Source organism: Lepus europaeus, chromosome 1 (assembly GCF_033115175.1).
Source record: "Lepus europaeus isolate LE1 chromosome 1, mLepTim1.pri, whole genome shotgun sequence".
Classification (NCBI taxonomy): Eukaryota; Metazoa; Chordata; class Mammalia; order Lagomorpha; family Leporidae; genus Lepus; species Lepus europaeus.
This window is the reverse complement of record NC_084827.1, coordinates 167,221,139-167,243,366: the sequence shown is the minus strand read 5'-3', so window position 1 is coordinate 167,243,366 and position 22,228 is coordinate 167,221,139. Positions and strand designations below refer to the sequence as shown.

Here is a 22,228-nt window from a genome sequence, read left to right as displayed (position 1 = left end):
TTACTAAGGTGTGGAAAAAGAAAACATTCCATCCAGTTTAAAAAAACACACCCACACATGTATCACTCAGGCAGAAAAACACATTTATTGGGCAAAACTTTTAAAAATGACAGTTTAAAAACACACACACACAACAAAACATACAATATAGAAAATATAAAAGTGTCATGGCCTCCTATGTTTTAATAATAAACTATAATTCCACATTTTTGAATGATATAAAGGAAGAGGACTCTTAAGTTAAATTTCTCCTATTTAGAAAATTTATTTCTTAGAAACATACAACTAAAGGTCATTGTGATCCTGGAGACACCGCAGTAGCAATTGGTGTTTTTTGTATACCAAGAAAGTGAAATGGTCATTTCAGCTCACTGAATTTCCTGGAGGAATAGAAGCAAGCAAGGATAGCAGTGACAAGGCAAAGTTATCAGATAGCTCATCTCCAAATAATTGTTATCATCATGACAGATAAAAGGCCAGGCAAAGACAGAGCTAGACAGCACCATGGAGACCATTTACTCCCACTCTATTTATGTAGGAAGGAAGTGAGCCAGTACCCTACACTATGTTATGGGAAGACCAGGGGTTAAAGGACTGTGTGAAATAAAGAGGAGAGGAGAGTGGGGAAGTTAGGCTCTCGGACTGTCCCAGGACCACTGCATGTCCATACTACAGGGCTTGGAATCCAACTAGAAAGCTCTGAGGCTACAAGTTGACCTGGAAATGATCTATGGGAGAGTTACTCAGACCCTGGGAATACAGGGAACTTCAGATTTATCTCTGTTCTCAAAATAGCCTAAGATAATTCTTAATCTGAATCTAAGAGCTGTGTAAAAGAAAAAGGAAAAAAAAAAAAAAAGGCAGCTTTACAATCTGGATGGACAAGGCTGGAGTCAGAATGGACTCAGGGCTCAGACTGCCTTTAAGGTGACAGAAGCTCTACTCTGCCTCTGTGTGACCAATGGGATTGCTTTGGCTTGCACTAATGATCACTGTCCATTAAAAGGGAAGATTATTTTCCAGTTCAGTTGGTCATCCTGGGAAAAAGGCACTGGGCCTTATCCACTGCTCCAATACATATGGCTCTAGTAGTGAAACTTGTTGAAAACTTGGACTTTTCCCCGGACACATAACCAAAATAGCTCTTGCAAAAGGAAAAAAAAAACCAACAATGTGGTATTCTGGCTTCAAACAAGAAAAATTTTCTCAATAACTAAAAGACAGAGCTTGCTTCAGAGTTTTTAATTGCTTGCCTTAAGTATATTGCTTCAATCACGCTCTACTTTTTTTAAACTTCTGTTTTATAGGAAGAGTATTGGGTTTATTAATCAACAACCCCAGAATAGTAGTACCTTCTGTTTAATCAAGGCAAATGAATATGAACACACAGTCATTTTTTAATTTTCATTAAACTAGGGTCCAAGTACTTCATATGCAAAAGGAATAACTACACAGGCTATGAAATCCCTCTTGGCTCTAAAACTTAGAAACGATCCAACCAACTTCCAGTTTGGTTCCTCAACCATTCATTGAGAGACTGCTTAGGAACTGGTCTGTTTGGGTGAGTACCCAAATGCAAATAAGACACAGATTCTTTTATTAAAGAACTCATCATCACATAGGTTAATTCTAGGCTGAGATAAATGTTCTCCTTTTCATATAAGATATCAAGGCACTAAACTGCAGGTGCTTGGGAAGGATTAACTACAATGATCAAAATATAAAGTACTAGAGAAATTCCTCTCTAGAAAGAATTGCTTCTGTGTTTGCTATCCTAGAGAAACTAGAAAAATTGGTTGGTTAGTTTAGAAGTTGCCCTGTTTTTCTCCCTTAAGAAACATATACAAATTCTATTTGTAGTAAATCCTCCATTTCTACAAAGTGGCATCACTTTGGTTAAAAAATACAAATATCTTGAGCTACTGGGGGGAGAGGAGAAACAATTCAACAAATTCCATCAGGTGTTTCTTGTCAGAGGAAAACACAGAACTAATATTAGCACCGATTCATAGTCATCACAAACTTTGGCCATCTGCATCAGTGAGGTAGTTTGGAATAGATGTAAAATCACACAGGTGTGGATAGATTTCACCTCCATGCTTCTCATGATGGTGATGCACCTTCCCTGAAAGCAGGGATTTCACTTCTAACCCATCATCCCTGCAGTACACACACTTTCACTGTTTTCACAGCAGTGGCAAAGGGTTTTCACTAAATCCACTAGCACCACTTGCTGTGGTTTCCCTTGGTAAAAAGGCCAAGCGGGACAGCCTTTGTATACATTGAAGCCACAGCCTTCACTTGAGTATAACAGATTTATCTGGTTATCAAAAATTTCATAAACTTCTATCTGCAAGACAAAGAAAATGACTTGGCCTATACCTGGTGTGCGAGGGAAATGAGAAAGCAATATTTAAATCACGCAGCACACGTGCACATTTTCACAAGGCAATAGGCCCAGTTTCTCCTACATGGCTATAGAGTTAGTTTTGTCATTGTTATTGTTTTGATTTATGACTTAAAATTTATATGTCATTACATAGTAGATGGAAATCTTTATTATAACAGGGGAAATCTGTCAAGTCCCTCTACTGAGTATATTATATGACCCACATTTGTGTGGTAGCAAAACTTCATATCAAAAAATTCATTTGGAATCTGTAGAACTCTATGGAAATTACAACTACGCCATGAGTCTATGAAAAGATTTTCAGCAAAGCTAGATTAAGACCTTTGGAGACTCTAAGAAGTGAAGAGATAATTTCCTCTCCCCCATAAACTGTACTGAAAAATAACATTTTATGTATGCCAAAATTAAAGTTTCACCTGTCTGGGTTTTTTTAATGGTAAAATCTAGATAAACTCATGATTGAATTTTTCTCATTTTTTAGTTCTCTTCCTTTACTAAACATGCACTTTAACTTCTGCTAGATAATTCAGCTGATGTTGGGTAGTCATTACTAATGATGAGATTAAAACTCATGCTTCTGTGAAGTCATGAAAGTTCAAGCATAAACTTTTCCAAAAGAATGAAATTTGTGGGTTTTATAATAACCTGGGGTCTCACTTTAACAAATAAAAATTGAACTTATTTCAAGGCCACAGGATCAATGGGTTCCTGGATTGCTCAACTAGTATGAAGTCAAAGGAATTCAGGCCAGAAATCTTCATATATAACAGTAAAGAAGGCTCACTTTCTTTTGTGTAAGACATTGTCTTAACCAAGGCCTTACCCAGCATGACTTTGTTTTGCCCAAGGCTTGATGTTTAAAAATTGGACATACTGCCAACAAGTTGTGACACTGCCCACAAATACCTAGAGTGGAGGAGGCACAGCAGCAAGCACCTAGCCATGGAGATCCTTTGGAGACCAGGCGTACTTACTGGCTGACTGGTTCCTTAGCACTCAGTGATCTCTGACTTGCTTCCTAGGAGCCAGTCTGTAGTACTGCTCACACCACTGCAGGACAACCAGACAGAGCAAATCATCTCTTTCTTAAGATGGACCTTGATTATAACAGATTTCATGGTAAAACCTATCTTTAAAAATTCTTCATGTATGGCATCATTTTGCACATTCAATTCCCAGATATGTTCATTAAAGAAGTACTTATGTACTGCTTCCTGAGTGCCATGAACTCCAGCACTAACCCCAGCACTGTGGCGACATCAGTAGTAGCAAAGACAAGGTTCCTGCTCATTCAGGTTCAGAGGAAACTTACTCCCAGGTCAACTGTGAATTGGACACATTTCCCTAGAGAGAACACTTTGCTTCAGAGTCTGGCTTACAATGAAAAGGCCATTTGAGAAGAAAATGGAAACTATTTCTACTGCTATGAAAACCTTTTGGAATTTCCATTGTCTGAAACACATGTAAAACTATGTCTTCCAAACTGACTTCCTTGCTATAGCAAATGTACACATCTCTAAGCATGAAAAGAAGTCAAGGAACAGTTCTTTGCCCACATGGTTTTCTATGTGGCAGACTCATTCTGTGTCCAAAATGACACAAAAATTCTGCACTATTGTACAAAAGTGTGTTGGTTGCCATGACTGAAAGGATCAAATTATTTATGTAAGAAAAGTAACATGATTCACCAGTAACTGGTCTGTTCAAACAAACCAAAAAACTCTTCTCGCTCCAATGCTATGTGGCAAATTATTTTACACCCTGTCTCTTACATGTTCCAGCTGTGTTGAACAACAGCTGTCATACTTGGTGAAAACACTATCTTCAATCATTGCTGTTTAGTAAAAGGGTCTAGTTATTTTTTGAAGCTGTCAATTTTTTGTAGTCTATGAGTAAATCTAAACCTCTTCATAACCTATAAAATGATTTAGACTTCCTAATTAAAGAATATTATTTAAAGTCCTACAGTTATCCTATAATCATCTACCATATTTTTATTTATCACAGAGAAAATATCAATACCTGTTACAATAAATAATATTTCTCAGATGCAAATTTGATTCCAGAGTCAAAAGAAAAAAAAACTTATTTAAAATATTTTTGTTATCAATATGATGTTTGCTTGTCCTCCTTTACACCTTATGAGAATTGCACTCATCTAAAAGTGAGAGTTTCATGCTCTGGGATACCATACTTTCCTTTGTGCTCCTCAAATAATTTTCTTAGCTCCTCCATATACGTCTGATGCAACTCCTCAATCTGCTCCTGGGTTGGGTGCGGAGTCTGATGAACGGGGATTGGGCGGCCAACTGGAAAAATAGACAATGCATCAGGCATAGGGAGCAAAACCACTCCACCTCAGACTTCTGCCTCTGATGGACTGCCACAGAACGATCTGCCAATCAGAGTCCCTCAGCCTGCTCGCGCCAATCCTTTTTTCATTTTACTGGCTGCCTACTGTGGTCACCCCATCCCTCTTGTTAACAAATAAAGAACTTTCCTTCTCGGCAGACACAGCAGTGTCAACACCCTGGTGGTTTTGACTTGGAGTCAAACGAGCTACTGTGCTGACTGCAGCTGTGAGTTAAGCACACATAGCTGTGTGTCCACGTCACCAGCATTCTCCCTTGAGTACAGCTGAAAGTCAGTCCACAGTGCCCTTATTATTACCGACCGTGAAATCTTTGAGTCATGGGGCATCCCTCCTTTCCTTAATGTCTTTCTGAACAATTAATATATATATATATAATATATATATATATTTTTTTTTTTGCAGCGAGGTATCCGTACTGGAGAAACACACAATCACAATGATTCTTTGGTGTAGTCTATAAGTCTCAGTAGAAAAATTAATAAGCCACATTCATGCAGTAGAATCCTAGGCAGTGGTTTTTTTTAAATAAAATAAATTAAATAAGTGTACAGGCACACAATATCTAAAATGCATTAAGTGAGAAAAGTTGTGAAATAATTCAGTATGATCCTACTTACAAGAAATATTTATATTTCTAGGTGCACAGTTACTGTTTGGTGCATAGAAAAAAGTCTTGACAGAGACAGAAACAACACAGTTTTCTCTAGGGAAGGAGGCAGAAATGGGGAAAATTTCACTTTCTCTGTATTATATGAATTTTCTCCCAAGGAGAAATCATTTGTAGGAACTACATCACCAATACACTAATTGATTAAATTAAGTCTTGCAACTTTACATATAAAAGGTATTTAAATAATAAACAGTACCTCACTGTCTCAGCTTCTAAAGATAATACAAAAATACACAAGGCTTTGGTACTTGCCCTCTTGGCCCCTTTGCTGGTCTGATGCTGTTACAGATACCAAGGGTTGAAAATAGGATGTTCAATGACAGCCCACCAGCAAACTGCTTCTTCTGACCTTTGATCCTCTTGGGTACAGTGAGCTCAAATCAGCCAGTAGAGGGGATTTCCTTTGTCTTACCCTGAGTTACTCTGTGCTACCAACCAGGCTCAGATCCAAGTCAGTTACAGAAAGTGGTTAGTTAAGAGAAAACTGAGCATGTGTTAAGTCATAGAGAAGGAAGGAAGTACTAAATCAGATCAGTACGTGGGCAAGCAGGCACAGAGAAGTGAACAGTGCATGAACTCGCACACATACCTTCACTGCAGCATGATATTCTCAGACTGTCAACTATTCAACCAGATACAGACTCGGGAAGCTCACGGACAGTTTTGACAGCCTGGATGCCAGTTTACACATTCAACATAAAGAACTAGAAGCTTAGCTATTTCACTGTTGGTTGTGGTTTGAATATGCACATAGAGGCTTATACAGTAATGCAATGGAATTGAAAGCTGGTTGTAGACGAAGGAACCAGGTCTAGTCTGAGCTCAGCAGCAAGTGCACTGGGCAGGTAACTTTCTTTCTGGCCTTAATTTTCACATGTACAAGATAAAAGACTAGAACTCCATTATCTTCCATCCAGCTCTGTTGTAGCTTGATGGGAAAAAATTTGAGAAACTTACATGTAAATCTACTGGCATATTTGTGGTTTTATAGAAATAGCTTTTGTTTTCTTAGTGAAAAAATCCCAATGAGACAGGTCTACGTAGCTATTCAAGGGGAGGATGGGAACTAAGAAAGAAACAGTGGTCTAACAGAATGAAGCATGTTGTCTCCAGATTCCTTAGGAAATCTGCATTCTGAATCAGTGAATCTTCTTCCTTCTCAGGTACCCTAACATTAACTTCATCTCTGGTCTTTCAATGCTAGTAGTTTTCCTATATTTCAGGTGGTTCTCCAGAGAACTCAGACATGCCCATTGCTGTGCTTTGGCTGTAGTCTGAGTGACCTCACCTCCCAAGGCTTCAGGTGCTGAAATTTAATCCCCATTGTGTAGTATTGAGATGGTGGAGCTTAATCCTCATCATGAGGTGAGTAGTGATTATGAAGTGATTAGGATGAGATACTGTTATTAGGGTGGAACACTTGAATCCAGGTCACTTTATAAGCAGCAGGAGAGAGACACACAAACATGCATGATCCCTGTCTCTTGCAGTGTGATGCTCTGCAGTGCCTTGGGACTCTGCCAGCAAAAAGGTCATTGCCAAATGAGGCTTCTAGACCACTGACTTCCAGAACTGTGAGCCCACATCAACCTCTGTTCTTTATAAAGTTAGCCAGCCTCCTCTGTGTCATTGTAGTAATGAAACATTGACTGAATACCTGTGTGAGACGGATGCAATATGCTTGCCTTGCTCTCATTTATGTGTAGAGAAACCAAGATGCTCATTTCCAATACAGCTATTGAGAGGCTAAATTGACATATATTGGACATAACATGATTATTGATTGAGGGTCCGCTAGATATTATTAAATCAAATCCTTGGAACAATTAACTAAGCAGCTATTGTTGTTCTTCTTTTAAAACTGAGAATAATGAGGCAAAGAAAGGTTAAGGAGTAAACCAACAGAAGACACTGCAAACCTGAAGCGCAGTGTCAGAAATGTAAAACTCTTCAGGAATGGGCTCTGCCCAAAAGGCCGTGGGATGAGAGCACATCTAAGACATCCACACTCCTCCTGCCACATGGCCACAATGCTCACTTCAATTCTGCAGAGGGGAGTGCATCAGATCAGGACACCACCCTGAGGGGACCCTGATTGCAGCTCAGCCCTAAACTGCCTGGCCCAGCATTCAATTACTTGAGGTTGCAGTTCACATCAAGGACCTGTTATGTTATGAGCTCCATCTGCATTTCAGCTCTTACCATCATTAAAGCTCAAGGTCCTCACCTAGTTAACCAGGTTAGAAAACATCCCTGCCACACCCATCACCAGCAAGGGTCAGATAAAAAGATCCACAAATTAGGAGTATCTGAAAAGGTCCCCATAGCCCTACAAGACCAAAATTTTCTCTCTCTCTCTCTTTCTCTCTCTCTCTCTCTCTCTCCACAAAAGGATTTTTTTTTTCATCATTAAGGAGAAGGAAAAAGTATTTTCAACATAGAACTCAGAGTTCCAAAAGGCTGCAAAATTCCTGTTTTACAACACAAAGGGAAAAAAACAGCTGCACCAGGCTGCCTTTGTAAAACTCCTTGCCCTGGAAAAATCAACCAACGCCTACTTGCAGCACAGTCAGGATTCAGAGCTTTTGTTTATGTTTTACTGCTTTTTATAGCTGGTATGCTTGACTGTTCCATTTTCCATTCTGCCCAACAGCCCAAGATCAGTTATGGGTTTATTGCCTTACATAGCAGTCAGACTCCAGTTTCCAGAGTGCTGTGCAATCGTTACCTAAGACCAATGAGCTGCTTTGTGAGCCATGGGTTACCCTAGAGAAGGGTTTGGAAATGGAAATTAGTTGCTTCTCATGGAGGCAGAGAGTAGACCTTTCAACAACAACAAAACACTCTCTGCTCTCTTGCTGTAGTGATCAAGATCCACAGCTTATTGCTCTAATGGTCTCATGCACAAACCACTCTGCCTCGAAATTCCTCACAACTAGTACCATGAGGCCAAGTGGGCTTGTGAAGAATGGAAATGTTGGTCCTGGTGAGACCCAAGTTCAAATCTAACTTCTTGCTTATGGTGAAGGCTCAAAAGATGCCCAGTATAAGTGCATTGTACATACATAATCATACACACCCTCACTCATGAACATCCACTGAGCACTTGTACTGTGCACTGAAGTGTCACAAAATATGCCACCCCAAAATAGGGAGTATGAGCTAATTGACTCACATTCTGAGCTGAAGTCACTTAAAAATGCCACAGAGGGTGATTTTGCAAAACAAGAAGGGCATTCCAGATTCTCCTTTCCTTCCTGAAACAGAAAATATAACTCCTATGTAAAAGATGCCCTCCCTACCCCAGAAGAAACATTCTGATCAAAGCCAAAAATGGGAAGCCAGGTCAAGAGAAACGTATCAGACCTTCTTAAAATAACTCACCTTCAATTACTCTCCCCATCTAGTTTACTTTTCCATACTTGCCTTTCTGTCTTTGTCTAATTTGGTATATAAACACTTGGGCCTCACCGCTTAATTTATTTGTTTGAAAGTGAGAGAGAGAGAGAGATTGAGAAAAAGAGAGAGAGGGCCCTACAGAAAGTTAGAGACAGATTTTGCACCTACTGGTTCACTCCCCAAATTCCCTCAACAGCTGGGGGTAGGCCAGGCCAAACCTAGATCCTACATGGGAGCCTCCATGGACCTAGGACAATCTGTGTGCTCCCCTGTGGCTCCTAACTCATGGAAATTGGAGTCTCAGGCCCAGCTGGAGACCCTGAGAGGTAGTGAGAGTAAAGTTTCATCTCCCTCACAGCACCATGCTAGTCCTCTTAATACTATTATCTATTTTAATCTCTTCCACTTTACAATTGAAACTTCAGTTAAGTCCCCCTTCCTTTTTTGTAATTTCCAAAAATTCTTCAGCCTGCTTTTTTCCCACCAGGATACAATGATGATCTGAAACATAATGGGCTACTTTTGTAGTTTGTGGTTTGAAACCAGTTTTATTTAAATAAAATATATTCTCTTCCTATCTTTTTAATTTAAAATAAATCAAGGGTGAGTGTTTGGCATGTTTAAAGTGGTTAAGATGCCCTTTGGATGCCCACATCCTTTATCAGAGAGCCTGGATTCAAGTCTCAGTTCTGCTTTGCATTCCAGCTTCATTCTAGTCAGCACCATGGGAGGCAGCAGGTGACAGCTCAAGTAGTTGGGTCTCCACCACTCATGTAGAAGATCTGGATTGAGTTCCTGGCTCTCAGCTTTGGCTTGGCCCAGTGTCAGCCCCAGCTGTTGCAGGCATTTTGGAGTGAACCAGCAGATAAGAGATCTCTCTCTCTTCCTGTCACTCGAATAAGAAAAATTTTTTTAAAAATATAAAACTCACACAAAGAACAACATAATAAGCACCTGAATGCCCTCTTCTAGACTCACCAACCTCTAACATTTTGCATATATGTGTATTAACACATCCAATATCACTTGTACTTTTGTAGAACCATTCAAGTTATGCAATCAATGATTCAATCATGTGAATCCTCCCTAAATATCTCCACATTACCCCAGAACAGTGTCCTGTATGACAACACCATTATCTTACTTACAAAATTTAGCCTCTGCAAAGTATTACTGTGAAGTTAATCCACATTCAAACTTGATCAATTGTCTCAATCACATCCCGTGTAATTGTTTTCCCCAGTCTACAACAGCTGTTTTTGCATCTTTGAGTATCCTTCATGTTTATCTTTCATGACATTGACTTTTTTTTTTGAAAGGCAGAGTGGACAGTGAAAGAGAGAGACAGAGAGAAAGGTCTTCCTTTGCCATTGGTTCACCCTCCAATGGCCCCCTCTGCCGGCACACCGCGCTGATCCGAAGCCAGGAGCCAGGTGCTTATCCTGGTTTCCCATGGGATGCAGGGCCCAAGCACTTGGGCCATCCTCCACTGCACTCCCAGGCCACAGCAGAGAGCTGGCCTGGAAGAGGGGCAACCAGGACAGAATCCAGTGCCCCAACCGGGACTAGAACCTGGTGTGCCAGCGCCTCAAGGCAGATGATTAGCCTATTGAGCCACGGCGCCGGCCGACATTGACTTTTTTTAAAGAGTTCAGACCAGTTGTTTCATACAATGTCCCACAAAATAGATTTGTCTGATTATGTCCTCATGATTTGATTCAGAATAAGATTTTGGCAGGAAAAATGCTCTCAACAAGCTGGTCAGGAAGGCTTTGGATCTGTATGCCACCTCACATCTGCCTAGCATCTGGAGTTGTCAGAGGGCTTTCCCACAGACCAGGAGCCTTAATATCCAGAATAACCCTAAGAGAAGACAGGACAATTACACTGATTTCTTCTTTTACAGTTGTAAACCTGAAGCCCAGAGAAGATGAAGCAAACATTAAGGCCACTCAGAGTCAGACCTCAAACAACACCACTTCCTTCTGTATATCCAGCAGATGCATAATATATGTTTACTTAATGCCAGTGCCAATCTGCTATATACAGCTGGTGTCCAAGCGTTAGCCATCAGCCTCATGGCAGGCCTACCTATGGGAAGAATCATTTTTTTCAATGATATGGTATTTTTCAGTTGGCATCAGAATAAAAATGAAATAAACACTTCTATCTTATCCTGCAGCAGAAGACAGGCTCAGGAGTTCACAGAAACTAAGCTTTGAGGCTACTTCTAACAGAATTGGAGTCCTCTTCTATACGCAACCACACGTGATAAGGCTGTCTGGGTATCTATATTCTAAATAATCTAACACTGGAAAGGAGCAATATTCTTATTTGTGGTAAAATACCAATAAGTACATTAGATATACTAAAGTTAGAAAATCACTTGTAAAATCATTTGTAATCAAGACTGTAATCACTGATTCAGGCAACGATTATCAATGGATATTAAAACTATCAAGGAACAGGATAGTTACAAAGACTCTATCACCAGTCCCAGGTCCCTTAATAATAAAGAGAAAAAAGAATGCTTTCTTTTTAATGGAGAAATCTGACAAATACCTCGCCCACTGGTCAAAGTTAGTGTTACTAACAATGAGACAAGTGGACACCACACGCCTGTGACACCATGCACTGAGAAGGAAACAGCATTTCTGTGCAATGGCTGCTAAATAGACGTAACCGAGAGCAGTCAAGGTGAAACATAGCAGCCGGACTTGAGTAACATTCTGCAGAACAACAGCCTGGGCCTTCAGAACTACTCACATCATGAAGACAAAGCAGGGATGAAGAACTATTCCAGCTTAAAGAAGGCAAATGAGATGCGAAAATGCAATACATGACCCAGCTCAGAGAAAAGATAAATTTCTTCTCCCCAACTTCCCCCTCCCCCCCCAAAAAAAAACACTGGTGGAAAGGAAACTCTTCAGACAATTGGTCAAATCTGAATATAGACTGTACACAATTTTTTACATTTTATTTTCACTTCTTCAAGAGTCATAGAGACAGAAAGAGAATTTGACAGAAGATAGAGAAAGTGCCTGTCTGTTGGCCCACTCCCCAAATGTCTGCAACAGCTGGGGCTGGGCCGGCCAAAGACATGAGCCAGGAACTCAATCCACGTCTCCCACCTGGATGGCAGGGACTCACAAACCTGCTGCATCCCAGCACGTGCGTTAGCAGAAAGCTGGACTTACAAGCAGAGCAGCGACTTGACCCCAGGTTCTCTTGATATGGGCTGTGGGTCTCTTATCTTACCTGCTACACCATAGTATTCATATGAGTGTTAATTTTTCTTAATTGTACTTATGGAAGAAAACAATCTCCTTAAGAGATATACATAAAACTAATCAGAAGCAAAAGGTCATGATATATGCACTTACTAAATACTTCTGTGATAACAACAGTAGAAAGTGTATTTATTACAGAGAAAGAGAGAAAAAGCTGTAACAAAAATGTTAGCAAGTGTTGGATCCAGAAAAAGGTACACAGACATGAATGTGATGATTCATGCAACTTTTCTGAATGTTTAAATGCTTCTACCTAAAGTTTAAAACAATTAAAACCAGCACATACTTCCATATGTAAAGTTTTCTCTTTTAATAGCAGGTGCGCTTGGTATCTTATTTTCTTGTCCAATCATGCTACTTCCCATCACTCCTGCTGTTCTGCCTCTAATACTGGAACTCATTGATTGACCTTAAAATTCCTAATGTGGGGACCAGTGCTGTGGCACCGTGTGTTAAGCCGCTATCTGCAGCGTCAGCATCCCATAAGAGCGCTGGTTCAACTCCTGGCTGTTCCACTTCTGATCCAGCTCTCTGCTAATGCACCTGCAAAAGCAAGTCCTTGGGCCCCTGCATGTAGGTGGGAGATCTGGATGAAGCTCCTGGCTCCTGGCTTCGGCCTGGCCCAGCTCAGGTGGTTGTGGTCATTTGGTCTCCCTCTCTCAAACTCGGACTTTCAAATAAAATAAATAAATCTAAAAAAAAAAAAATTCTAATGTGTACTTATCCTGTTCCTAAAATCTTAAATATTGCAATCAGATAGGCATAATGAAAGACTAATCTGTTTATCTGCAAATGTTTCTTGAGCTCCTACTCCGTGGGTCCCAGGAAAAGCAGCAAACAAATCAGATCCTCTGCCCTCGTGGGCCTCTGCGGTGCTGACACAAAGCCTCGTTAACTTATGGCAACTATGATTCTTCACACGTTTTTCTGAAAGTCTAAACGTATTTCATTTGTCTCTCCTGGTTGTCAGAATGGATGTGACATTGAAATCAGTTTGTCTCCTTACTCCTTGATGAAATACAGCTAATGTGGATATTTTATTGTAGTTTGGTAAAGTGATAAGAACATCCATGAAATACACAAATGACATACTATTTGTGAAATGCGTGAAGAAAAAACACCTATGTATAGTAACTCCTTTACAAAGAAGGCCCATTGAGAAAGCCCCTCAGCAAACAGAAGAGAGGATTTTGATGGAGAAGCCAGAGAAACCCGATGGTTCAGCAAGGCCTGCCGTGAGGAATATGCAGAAAGGGCACCTGGGACCTACAGTGGCACTTTGGAGTTACTGAGCATGCATTTTTAAGGGGACTTAGTCACTAGGACATTAAAAGATAAAACCATCAGAGTGTTAATAAGAAATAGAACAACTGAAACAAATGCTCTGGTTCAGTTCATTGATGAACAAGAGTCTGGAAGCTGTGTGTGGAACTATTGATAGGACAGAGAATCTGGGCTTCTCTGGATACCTGTGAGTGAGTGGATCACAGTTAGTGATAGCTTAGGACGAACCAGGCTAATGTTGTCATTGAGTTCTTACGGTGCAAGATAGGAATTATTTAATTCAATAAACTTGTAATTTAGTAGAAGGGAGAACAAGGGTGCTGCAACACAACTTGCAATTCTGGAAGGTTCCCGAATCCTCCCTAGGGTGGTACAGGTAGAGTGGATCACAGTTAGTGATAGCTTAGGACGAACCAGGCTAATGTTGTCATTGAGTTCTTATGGTGCAAGATAGGAATTATTTAATTCAATAAACTTGTAATTTAGTAGAAGGGAGAACAAGGGTGCTGCAACACAACTTGCAATTCTGGAAGGTTCCCGAATCCTCCCTAGGGTGGTACAGGTAGAGTGGATCACAGTTAGTGATAGCTTAGGACGAACCAGGCTAATGTTGTCATTGAGTTCTTATGGTGCAAGATAGGAATTATTTAATTCAATAAACTTGTAATTTAGTAGAAGGGAGAACAAGGGTGCTGCAACACAACTTGCAATTCTGGAAGGTTCCCGAATCCTCCCTAGGGTGGTACAGGTAGAATTCATGTCAGAGTAAGCAAAGAACTCTGGGATTTAAGTACATTGTTTTTAAAAAGAAATGGACATAGTTTAGAATATTGTTTCAGTACATCTTGTGCTTTGTTCTCTTCTGGCATTTTGTACATAGGTTTACTTTTGTTATGCAATTGTAAATATTCTGTCCTCATGTTATTTCCATAAAAATCTTTAAATACACATAATCTTGAGGGTCTACCTCACAATTAGGGCTGTGCTACATCATCTGACTCCTACTGTTAGACCAAAAGACCATAACAGCTAAATCATTATGAAACATTCATGTTCTATACTTGACTTTTAAAGGTTTCAAATGATAATGGGACACCAAAGATGCTACAGACTGGAAACTATTGTAATTGTCTGGGGTGAGGAGTAGGTAGAGAAATCTTCCTTTATTCTGAATGTTCAAGAGAAACACATCAGAAAGGCAGTAATGAAAACAAGAACTATAGTTTTCAAGTCTTTACAACTAGCCTACACTCAGCAATTCCACTTCACCCTTACCATTTCATTATTTTGTCAGTAGAGCTATAACCTGGCTCTATCAAATCACAAACCACTTTAGAAACCAAAAAACACTAAAGAAACAGAAAACCTTAACTCAATCAGGTGGTAACTAATCATTTAACTCACAGAATATACTTGCTTTCAACAATTGTAAGTTATTTCATATGAGTATTTAGCTGAACTTTTAGTTTCCAAAAAAACACCTTACATTCGTTTGTATCACCCCTAAAAATCCAACCACAGAAATTCCCACTTAAGAGATATAAAAATTATTAACTAATACTATACCAAAGAAATGTAGCTAGTTTAGCTTGAAAAACACAATTGAAAACTTAAAGTTATCTCAGTGTTCTCTTGCACACTAATTTACAGGCTGCAAATATTCCAATTTTGTTAGATACAACATTAAAAATAACAGCAGGGGCTGGCACTGTGGTGGAGCAGGTAAAGCTGCTGCCTGCCACACCAGCATCCCATATGGTTCAAGTTCGGGCTGCTCCACTTTCGACCCAGCTCCCTCCTGATATGCTTGGGAAAGCAGTGGAGGATGGCCCAAGTGCCTGGGCGTCTGCACCCACATGGGAGATCTGTAATAAGCTCCTGACTCCTGGTTTCTGTCTGGCCCAGCCCTGGCGTTGTGGCCATTGGGGGAGTGAACCAGCAGATGGAAGACTTCTCTCTCTCTCTCTCTCTCTCTCTCTTCCTCTCTCTCTCTGTAACTCTGCCTTTCAAAATGAATAAGATAATCTTAAAAAAAATAAAAATAGCATCATATGACTGCATGTGAAATGCAAAATTTTTACAAACTGCTAGGAGTAAAATCCTATTCTAAGGAAGGAGAACTAAAAAATCTTTGGACCTCACTGGAATTTCATTTAATTAGCTATTTGTGCAGAAAATATTATTTCCAGTTTCATACAAAGTATAAAGTTTTGGTTAATTCTGCTATAGCTCATTACTTCCTCATTTTTAGCTCTTTAAGTCTCCTTCCAACTTGAGGAGACTTGCTGTTGTGTCCTCTTATCAACATGATGTTCACTCACCTCTCCCTTTCTCAATCTCTCAAACATGCAACTTTTTAAAATAACAATCATTATATATTGAAATGCATATAAATACAACAAGTTGCAAAAATATGCTTTTTCTATAGAAACTGCTGCCTACATGAACTGACCATGATGAAGGCATCGATTATATGGAAGTTTTCATTTACTAATACACTATGAAGTAACCTGTTCATCAAAGAATCGTTATGCTTCAATTTTCTGGCACACAGAAATATTCATTATAGACTATTAGAAACACAATTGGATTCTACCTGTAGTTCAACAGCAGTATTCTAGGAAGTATACATTTCTCATTCAAATAGAAAATGTAATAATTTCATAAATAAAAGGCATATTGTAATGAAGATCACATAACAGCTATATGATTATTATTTTATGAAGTTCTTAGTCAAAGCTACTTCTCTTTCATGAGCACCTCAGTCAATAGCAATAAGTATTGCTTAAGGTAAGATAATTATTTTTATCCATTTTATGTACATACCAACAGTGTTGATAGGTTTCCTATAAGGCATTAGGCCAAAATTGTACTGAAAAATTCCTCTGGCATGAAATAGTGGCAAAGTAAACCCCGTGATCTTCTGCAGTTTCTCTTGAACAGTTCGAAGCCACGAGCCTTCAGGGTTGTTAATTTGTTTAAACAGTTCATTTTCACCAAAAGAAAACACAGGGACCAAATAGGCACTACAAGTAACAAAGGTGGAGAATAAGAATTTTAAATGAAAAGGACTGAAGTAATGTATTTTGCCCAGCTGAAATTTCCAACAAATTCCTAAATATCTTAAATTCCTACACTGCTAACTTCATGTTCCATACATTGAAACTTATCATTGAAATCCTTTGGCAAGGAATTTCAGCTAGCAAGATATTTATTCTGCAGAAAATCAAAGTTCTAGGAAGCATTTACCTATAGCTTTGTTCATTGTTCATTTGGCTGGAAATTGACAGGTGTATATTAGCTTTTGCTTCTTGCTGTTGTGTGTTTTTCTGTTTTTAAAGTTAAATGTAGGCCGGCTCCGTGGCTTAACAGGCTAATCCTCCACCTTGCGGCGCCAGCACACAGGGTTCTAGTCCCGGTCGGGGCGCCGGATTCTGTCCCGGTTGCCCCTCTTCCAGGCCAGCTCTCTGCTATGGCCTGGGAAGGCAGTGGAGGATGGCCCAAGTCCTTGGGCCCTGCACCCGCATGGGAGACCAGGAGAAGCACCTGGCTCCTGGCTTCGGATCAGTGAGATGCGCCGGCCGCAGCGGCCATTGAAGGGTGAACCAATGGCAAAAAGGAAGACCTTTCTCTCTGTCTCTCTCTCTCACTATCCACTCTGCCTGTAAAATAAATAAATAAATAAAAATTAAAAAAGTTAAATGTAACTGCTGGATGCTGTAGCAGTGAGTTATTTTAGAAGGAAGGTCATATTCCAATCCCCAGGAATGCCCACATCTACTTTTATTAGAAGATTCTTTAGGAGGGAGTCTGTCCATAAGGGCTAGAATAGTTACATTATTTCTTTGTGTTAATTTAATAATGTCTTAATTTTCCCAACCCAGTTACCTGAAATGAAAAGCCACCTACCCGTGGGTCAAAGCAATTTTAATGAATCCTTTCCGTTGGCGGATGAACAGCGTGAATTTTCCAGGATGGGCATCCAGTGACTCTTCTGCTCCCCCAAGGACAATGACTGAAATGTTCCCACCTCCCTGCTTGCTCAGCACATAGGACACACTTTTCTTGGAAACAGACACTGGTCCTTAGTGAACAAAACAAACAGTGTAACTGAGCAACCCCTTTTAAACTTAAAAAATGTTATTATATTCTAGAGCAACAGCACACATTTAACAAAATTCCCTATACTGTTTACCTTTGGAGCATTTTGCAAGTTTAAAATTTTTGCATAGTAAAATCTTTGTTAGTTTATTGATAAGATCTAACATTCTGACAGGTAATGGGTTAGGTCTTTAAATCGTCACTTGATCTTAATGAATCTACCATTTGTATGGATGGGTTTTGCACTGCTGAATTCTATGAGACTCCATTCATGCTGCTTGCTTGGTAAAAGGTGCACCCCAATACCCTGGAGTTGTTTGTTGCACACCTGCACAGCTATAGGTGGTAGCCATGATCATTACCCTGGCAGACCCTTGCTCAGAACCAAAAATATATCTAAGAGGTTGCAAGGATGTTCTGAACACACAACAGCCTGTCTTCAGAGATCCTATATGGATTTTTGTTTACCAGACCTGGATTTATAATGGAAATGGTCTCAAAAGCTCAGACATTTGACAAATAACATAGATCACTTGCCAGATCTCTTCATGGTTCCAAATGTTTAGTCTGAGTTGGGTAAATCATTCATTTTAAATAGTCACATTCATGATTCTTCTGTATATCAGGCTTTCCCATGTGAAAACAACTCTAAAGATTCCTTTTCAGATTTTGCATCCACTATAGACTCTTGGAGGAAAATACAGACAAAGAGAAAAACACAAACTGCAAATGGCCCACATTTTGTTGATATTTGCTTTCAACACTTTGCATGTTTCCTTCTATTCTGGGTTTTGTCCAGCCTTTTAAAGTCATAACAGAATATGTTAGACAGGATTTACAAAGACATAGCACATCTATGGCACATGAAGGGAAAATGGCACATGAATTTTACTAGAGGTTGTTATTCTTATGGGAATGTACTATGAGTCAGGATTCTGAATGACCAACTACTCTGCTGACAGCAGAGGCGAAGGGTGGTGCAGTAGATGTCAGAGAACCTGAGCCTACCTCTTCCGAATTCACTGAGGTTAAGGCATACTGTTCTGCTCTGCATGACTTGAATGGGAACTGAGAGGCATTGTCTCTTCCCCTGGAAGGAGGGCCTCCTGATTCCCAGACACAGCTCTCTCCAAGCTTGCCTCAGGCCACTGCATCCTTAAACACTACCATTTCTCAGGGCACCTTCATTTTCTTTCAAGTCTTCTAAACTGGTTCACACCACAGGCTCAACTGCACTAAACTGTGTGAATCCTCCTGATTTCATCTTCCAGCAGATCTTCCTCCTCAGCCTCCAGGCCCACATTTTCAACATTCTCAATGAACTTCTCTATGTCAACAGCTCAAAGGCATTTCAAATTCCATCTCCCCAAACCCAGTGCATCAAAATCTCCCTTATAGTGGTACCTCTTCCAACACTACCTATCACCCAAATCAGAAATTTTGTTTCTCCCATGTGTATTCCCCTCTCTTAGCCACCGAATTGATTGACCACTAATTCATTAAATCAGATGCATTTATTGAGCACTTGCTGCAGGCCAGGTACTGTGCTAGAGGCTGATAATAATGGCATTATTGCTGCCTTCATGAGGTAGAATCAGCCACCATGTCTTGTTGACTCTATCAATTGGTTTTCATATTGATCTCTTCCATATTTGCACTGCCACAGCCACTGTGCTAATTTGGCCCTTACCAACTCTCTCCTTTGATCACTGCAATGAGCCCTTCCCGTCGCCACAGGCTCCAGGCTCACCTCCCTCCAACTTGTCTCCAAGCTGTAGCCTGAATAATCTTTCTAACAAGTATAATCCAACCAGGACCCTCCTTTGCCTACCAAATTCATTCCCTACCAAGTTCCCTGTAGCTTACCTGCAAGACACAATCTAAAGTCCTTGCATAGTAAATAAAGAAGGCTATTGTCATCTGACTCCTGTTATCTGCCCAGCCTTGATAGGCAGACAGAAAATGTCTGCTCTGGCTGACCTCTGGTGAGTAGATACACCAGTAGGGGCCAAGATGAATGGTTTGGAGGTGGAATTTAAGAGTTTATAGCCACAAAAACCTCTTTGGTAAGAACAAAGATTTCTTTGGTAAGATCTGTCAACAAGGGACCCCTGAAACCTCATTGAGTCCTTACTGCATGAGGTCTGGTGCACATATCTGTCAGTCTTTCACACCCAGAGAGACAGCCACCATGGCAGGCAGAATTGAAGAGTCCTCTTGCACCAGGGGCTGGCTGTCCCAGGAAGCAGTTCTGGACATTACCGAAAGCTCTCTAGACTTAGAGACAGGGACAACATAAATCTCCACTGGCTATGGGCATGGATATTCTTCTTTAACTTTTAGGACACTAAGGGCCATAGCAAAGGGAAGGATTTATGTGATAAGCCAATGATGGCAGACAAGTTTCATCCCAAATGAACTGTTATAAAAGGCAGGGATTATGGGCCAGTATATGAAAAGAGACTCTGCTACTTACTAAATTTGTGTCTGACATGGCCATGGAGAGGGGTGTACCTACATCTCTTATGCCATGAATTTGACTCACCTGCTGTCAACTACGAACTCACCTGAGGCTACCCTTTGACTCATCAAAGACTATTCTGTAAACATATTTCTGTACTGTTTTGAAATTTTTAACATATGCCTTTAATTTTCTTCCTTTAATAAAACTCAAATCTAATGTAAGTAAACCGAGGAAGAGGAGTGTTCCCTTCATTCCCTTCTTGGTAGTTTGAGGAGGTTAGTGCACCCTCTAGAGGGTGGATGCGGAACCTTTTGGTAATTTGGGATGTATATTGCGCCCTCTAGTGCACCCTCTTATCCAGACTTCTTGAGCTCTGTGAGTTTAAGCAAAAACAGAACCTGAATACTCAGGGGTGGACTGTGGCCCTTTGGTACTTAGTTACATAGTTATAACAGTGAGTTGGGTAATTAATTGGAAGTAATGAAAATCTGAGAAATGATGAAAAATTCTGTCCCCAAATGTCATTTATTGACCCTGAAATTACAATGCTTCAAAAACAGAACATTCACTTTTCTTTATATCCAAGAAATGCAAAAATGATAATAAATAATCTACACAACCTTCACAAATGTAATGCACTTTTTAAGTTACTATAGTTCATGGTTAGTCAATAAGTAGTTCAAGGTGAAAAACAAAATACATTGAGCCTCTTTAGTTGAAATGAGAACTATTAACCCAAGGATAGCCTTCTGTACACATTTATATAGCATCTTTATAGTATTTCATATAAACTTCATTCTCAGAATTGGCACAATTACAGTTTCACTAGCCAAAAAGTCTTCTTTTGGTTCAGGGTAGCATAGTAAATGGACTGGTTTCTGACCAAGTTATATTTGATGTGGGAAGAAAAAACAAATTGAGTATGTTTAGTTTATGACATTACCAAGACATATAGAGGACATTTTCCACTCCTAAGGTCACAAACGCATGCAAAGCGCCTCTCCAAGAGAGTGACATCACTTGTTTGATGTATGACTTTTTCTTCTGCACACAGGTATATAAAATGCATTCACTAATTTATTCTTTCATTGCATTACTATTTCCTGAACACAGCTATGTTTCAGGCACCATGCTAGATCCTTGGCGTGGAACAGAAAAAGACATAGTTTGTGTGATCCTGGCACTTCCAGTTCAGTGGGAAGGGGGTGGGAGGAGCAAGAAACACCAGGCAGCCTGTGAAGGGCCAGGCAGGGAGAGGGGCACAGGACACATTTCCGCTAAGAAGCTGTGAGCCCAGTGGGCTTGGGAAGGAAGGATCTGTGTGCTCCTGCTACCCCAGGGCCTTGAGGAAAGAATGACCTGCCATCACTTACCACAACTCATGAGATATTCTCGGAAGAGAGGACACCGGAACCAGAACGGGAGCACGTGAAGATACGCAGTGAAGCCGGGGAACAGCTCCTTGAATTCCGAGTAATTTGTACAAAAATTTCCAAAGGCTCCAACCACAAGAACTCCATGAGGGTGAAACCCAAATATATAGTTGCGACTTGGATCCAGACCCTGAGTTTTGATGAGCTACAGCACATTCACATTGAGATAAAAAAAAAATAAAATATCCCCAGATTAAGTTCCAATAAGAAACAAAAGGATTCGTGATGAGTTCTCGTGTCAAGAGGAAATGGAAAACACAACTTGTTTTAAGTCTCTGGGCTGGAGCTGTCTTCAAATTTCTAAACTGTCTCCTGACCTCAGACTCCTTTGTGTGCAGTCTTCTACACTTTGTCAACTCAGTTTAGAGTTCCTTTAGTAAGTTGGACCAAATTGATGGCTTCCTTCCTGCTGGACTTTGAATATTTCCCCCAAAAAGCATGTGTTGGAAATTCAACACCGGATGCAGCAATGTTGGGAGGTGGGGCCTAATGAAAGGTAATCAAACTATGAGGGCAAAGTGAATGGATCAAGGTCATTACTGTGGGAGTGGGTTCCCTACCATAAAAGGAGGCAATTGGCCCCCTCTTTCTCTCTGGCTTCTCTTACTCTTCTGCTACAGGGTGATGCAGCAAGAAGGCTCTTGCTAGGCATATTGACATTGTACTATCCTGCCTCCAGCAGTGTGACAGATAAATTTTCTTTCTTTATAAATTAACCAGTCTCTGATACTCTGTTATAAAAGCAAAAAACAAACTGAGATACTCCCTCTGAACAGGAAAAATTTTAGATATATGTGTTGAAA

The 22,228-nt window shown here is 40.1% G+C and overlaps 1 protein-coding gene across 2 annotated transcripts in view; it reads right to left on the bottom strand.

Annotated features, from left to right (window-relative positions):
• Window positions 1–60: 60 nt before the first annotated feature.
• MOGAT1 (monoacylglycerol O-acyltransferase 1) overlaps window positions 61–22,228 on the bottom strand; it is a 44,194-nt gene continuing 22,026 nt past the window's right edge. The window contains exons 3-6 of one of the 2 annotated variants that reach the window (XM_062192824.1): window positions 21,366–21,570; window positions 17,337–17,511; window positions 16,254–16,453; window positions 61–4,719 (exon numbers count right to left, since the gene is read on the bottom strand). In XM_062192824.1, coding sequence (XP_062048808.1) covers window positions 4,565–4,719; window positions 16,254–16,453; window positions 17,337–17,511; window positions 21,366–21,570 — 735 coding nt within the window. In that variant the 3' untranslated portion in view covers window positions 61–4,564. Of the gene's footprint in view, window positions 4,720–8,626; window positions 8,712–16,253; window positions 16,454–17,336; window positions 17,512–21,365; window positions 21,571–22,228 lie in introns of those variants that run through there. The other variant, XM_062192835.1, reaches the window with a different exon arrangement.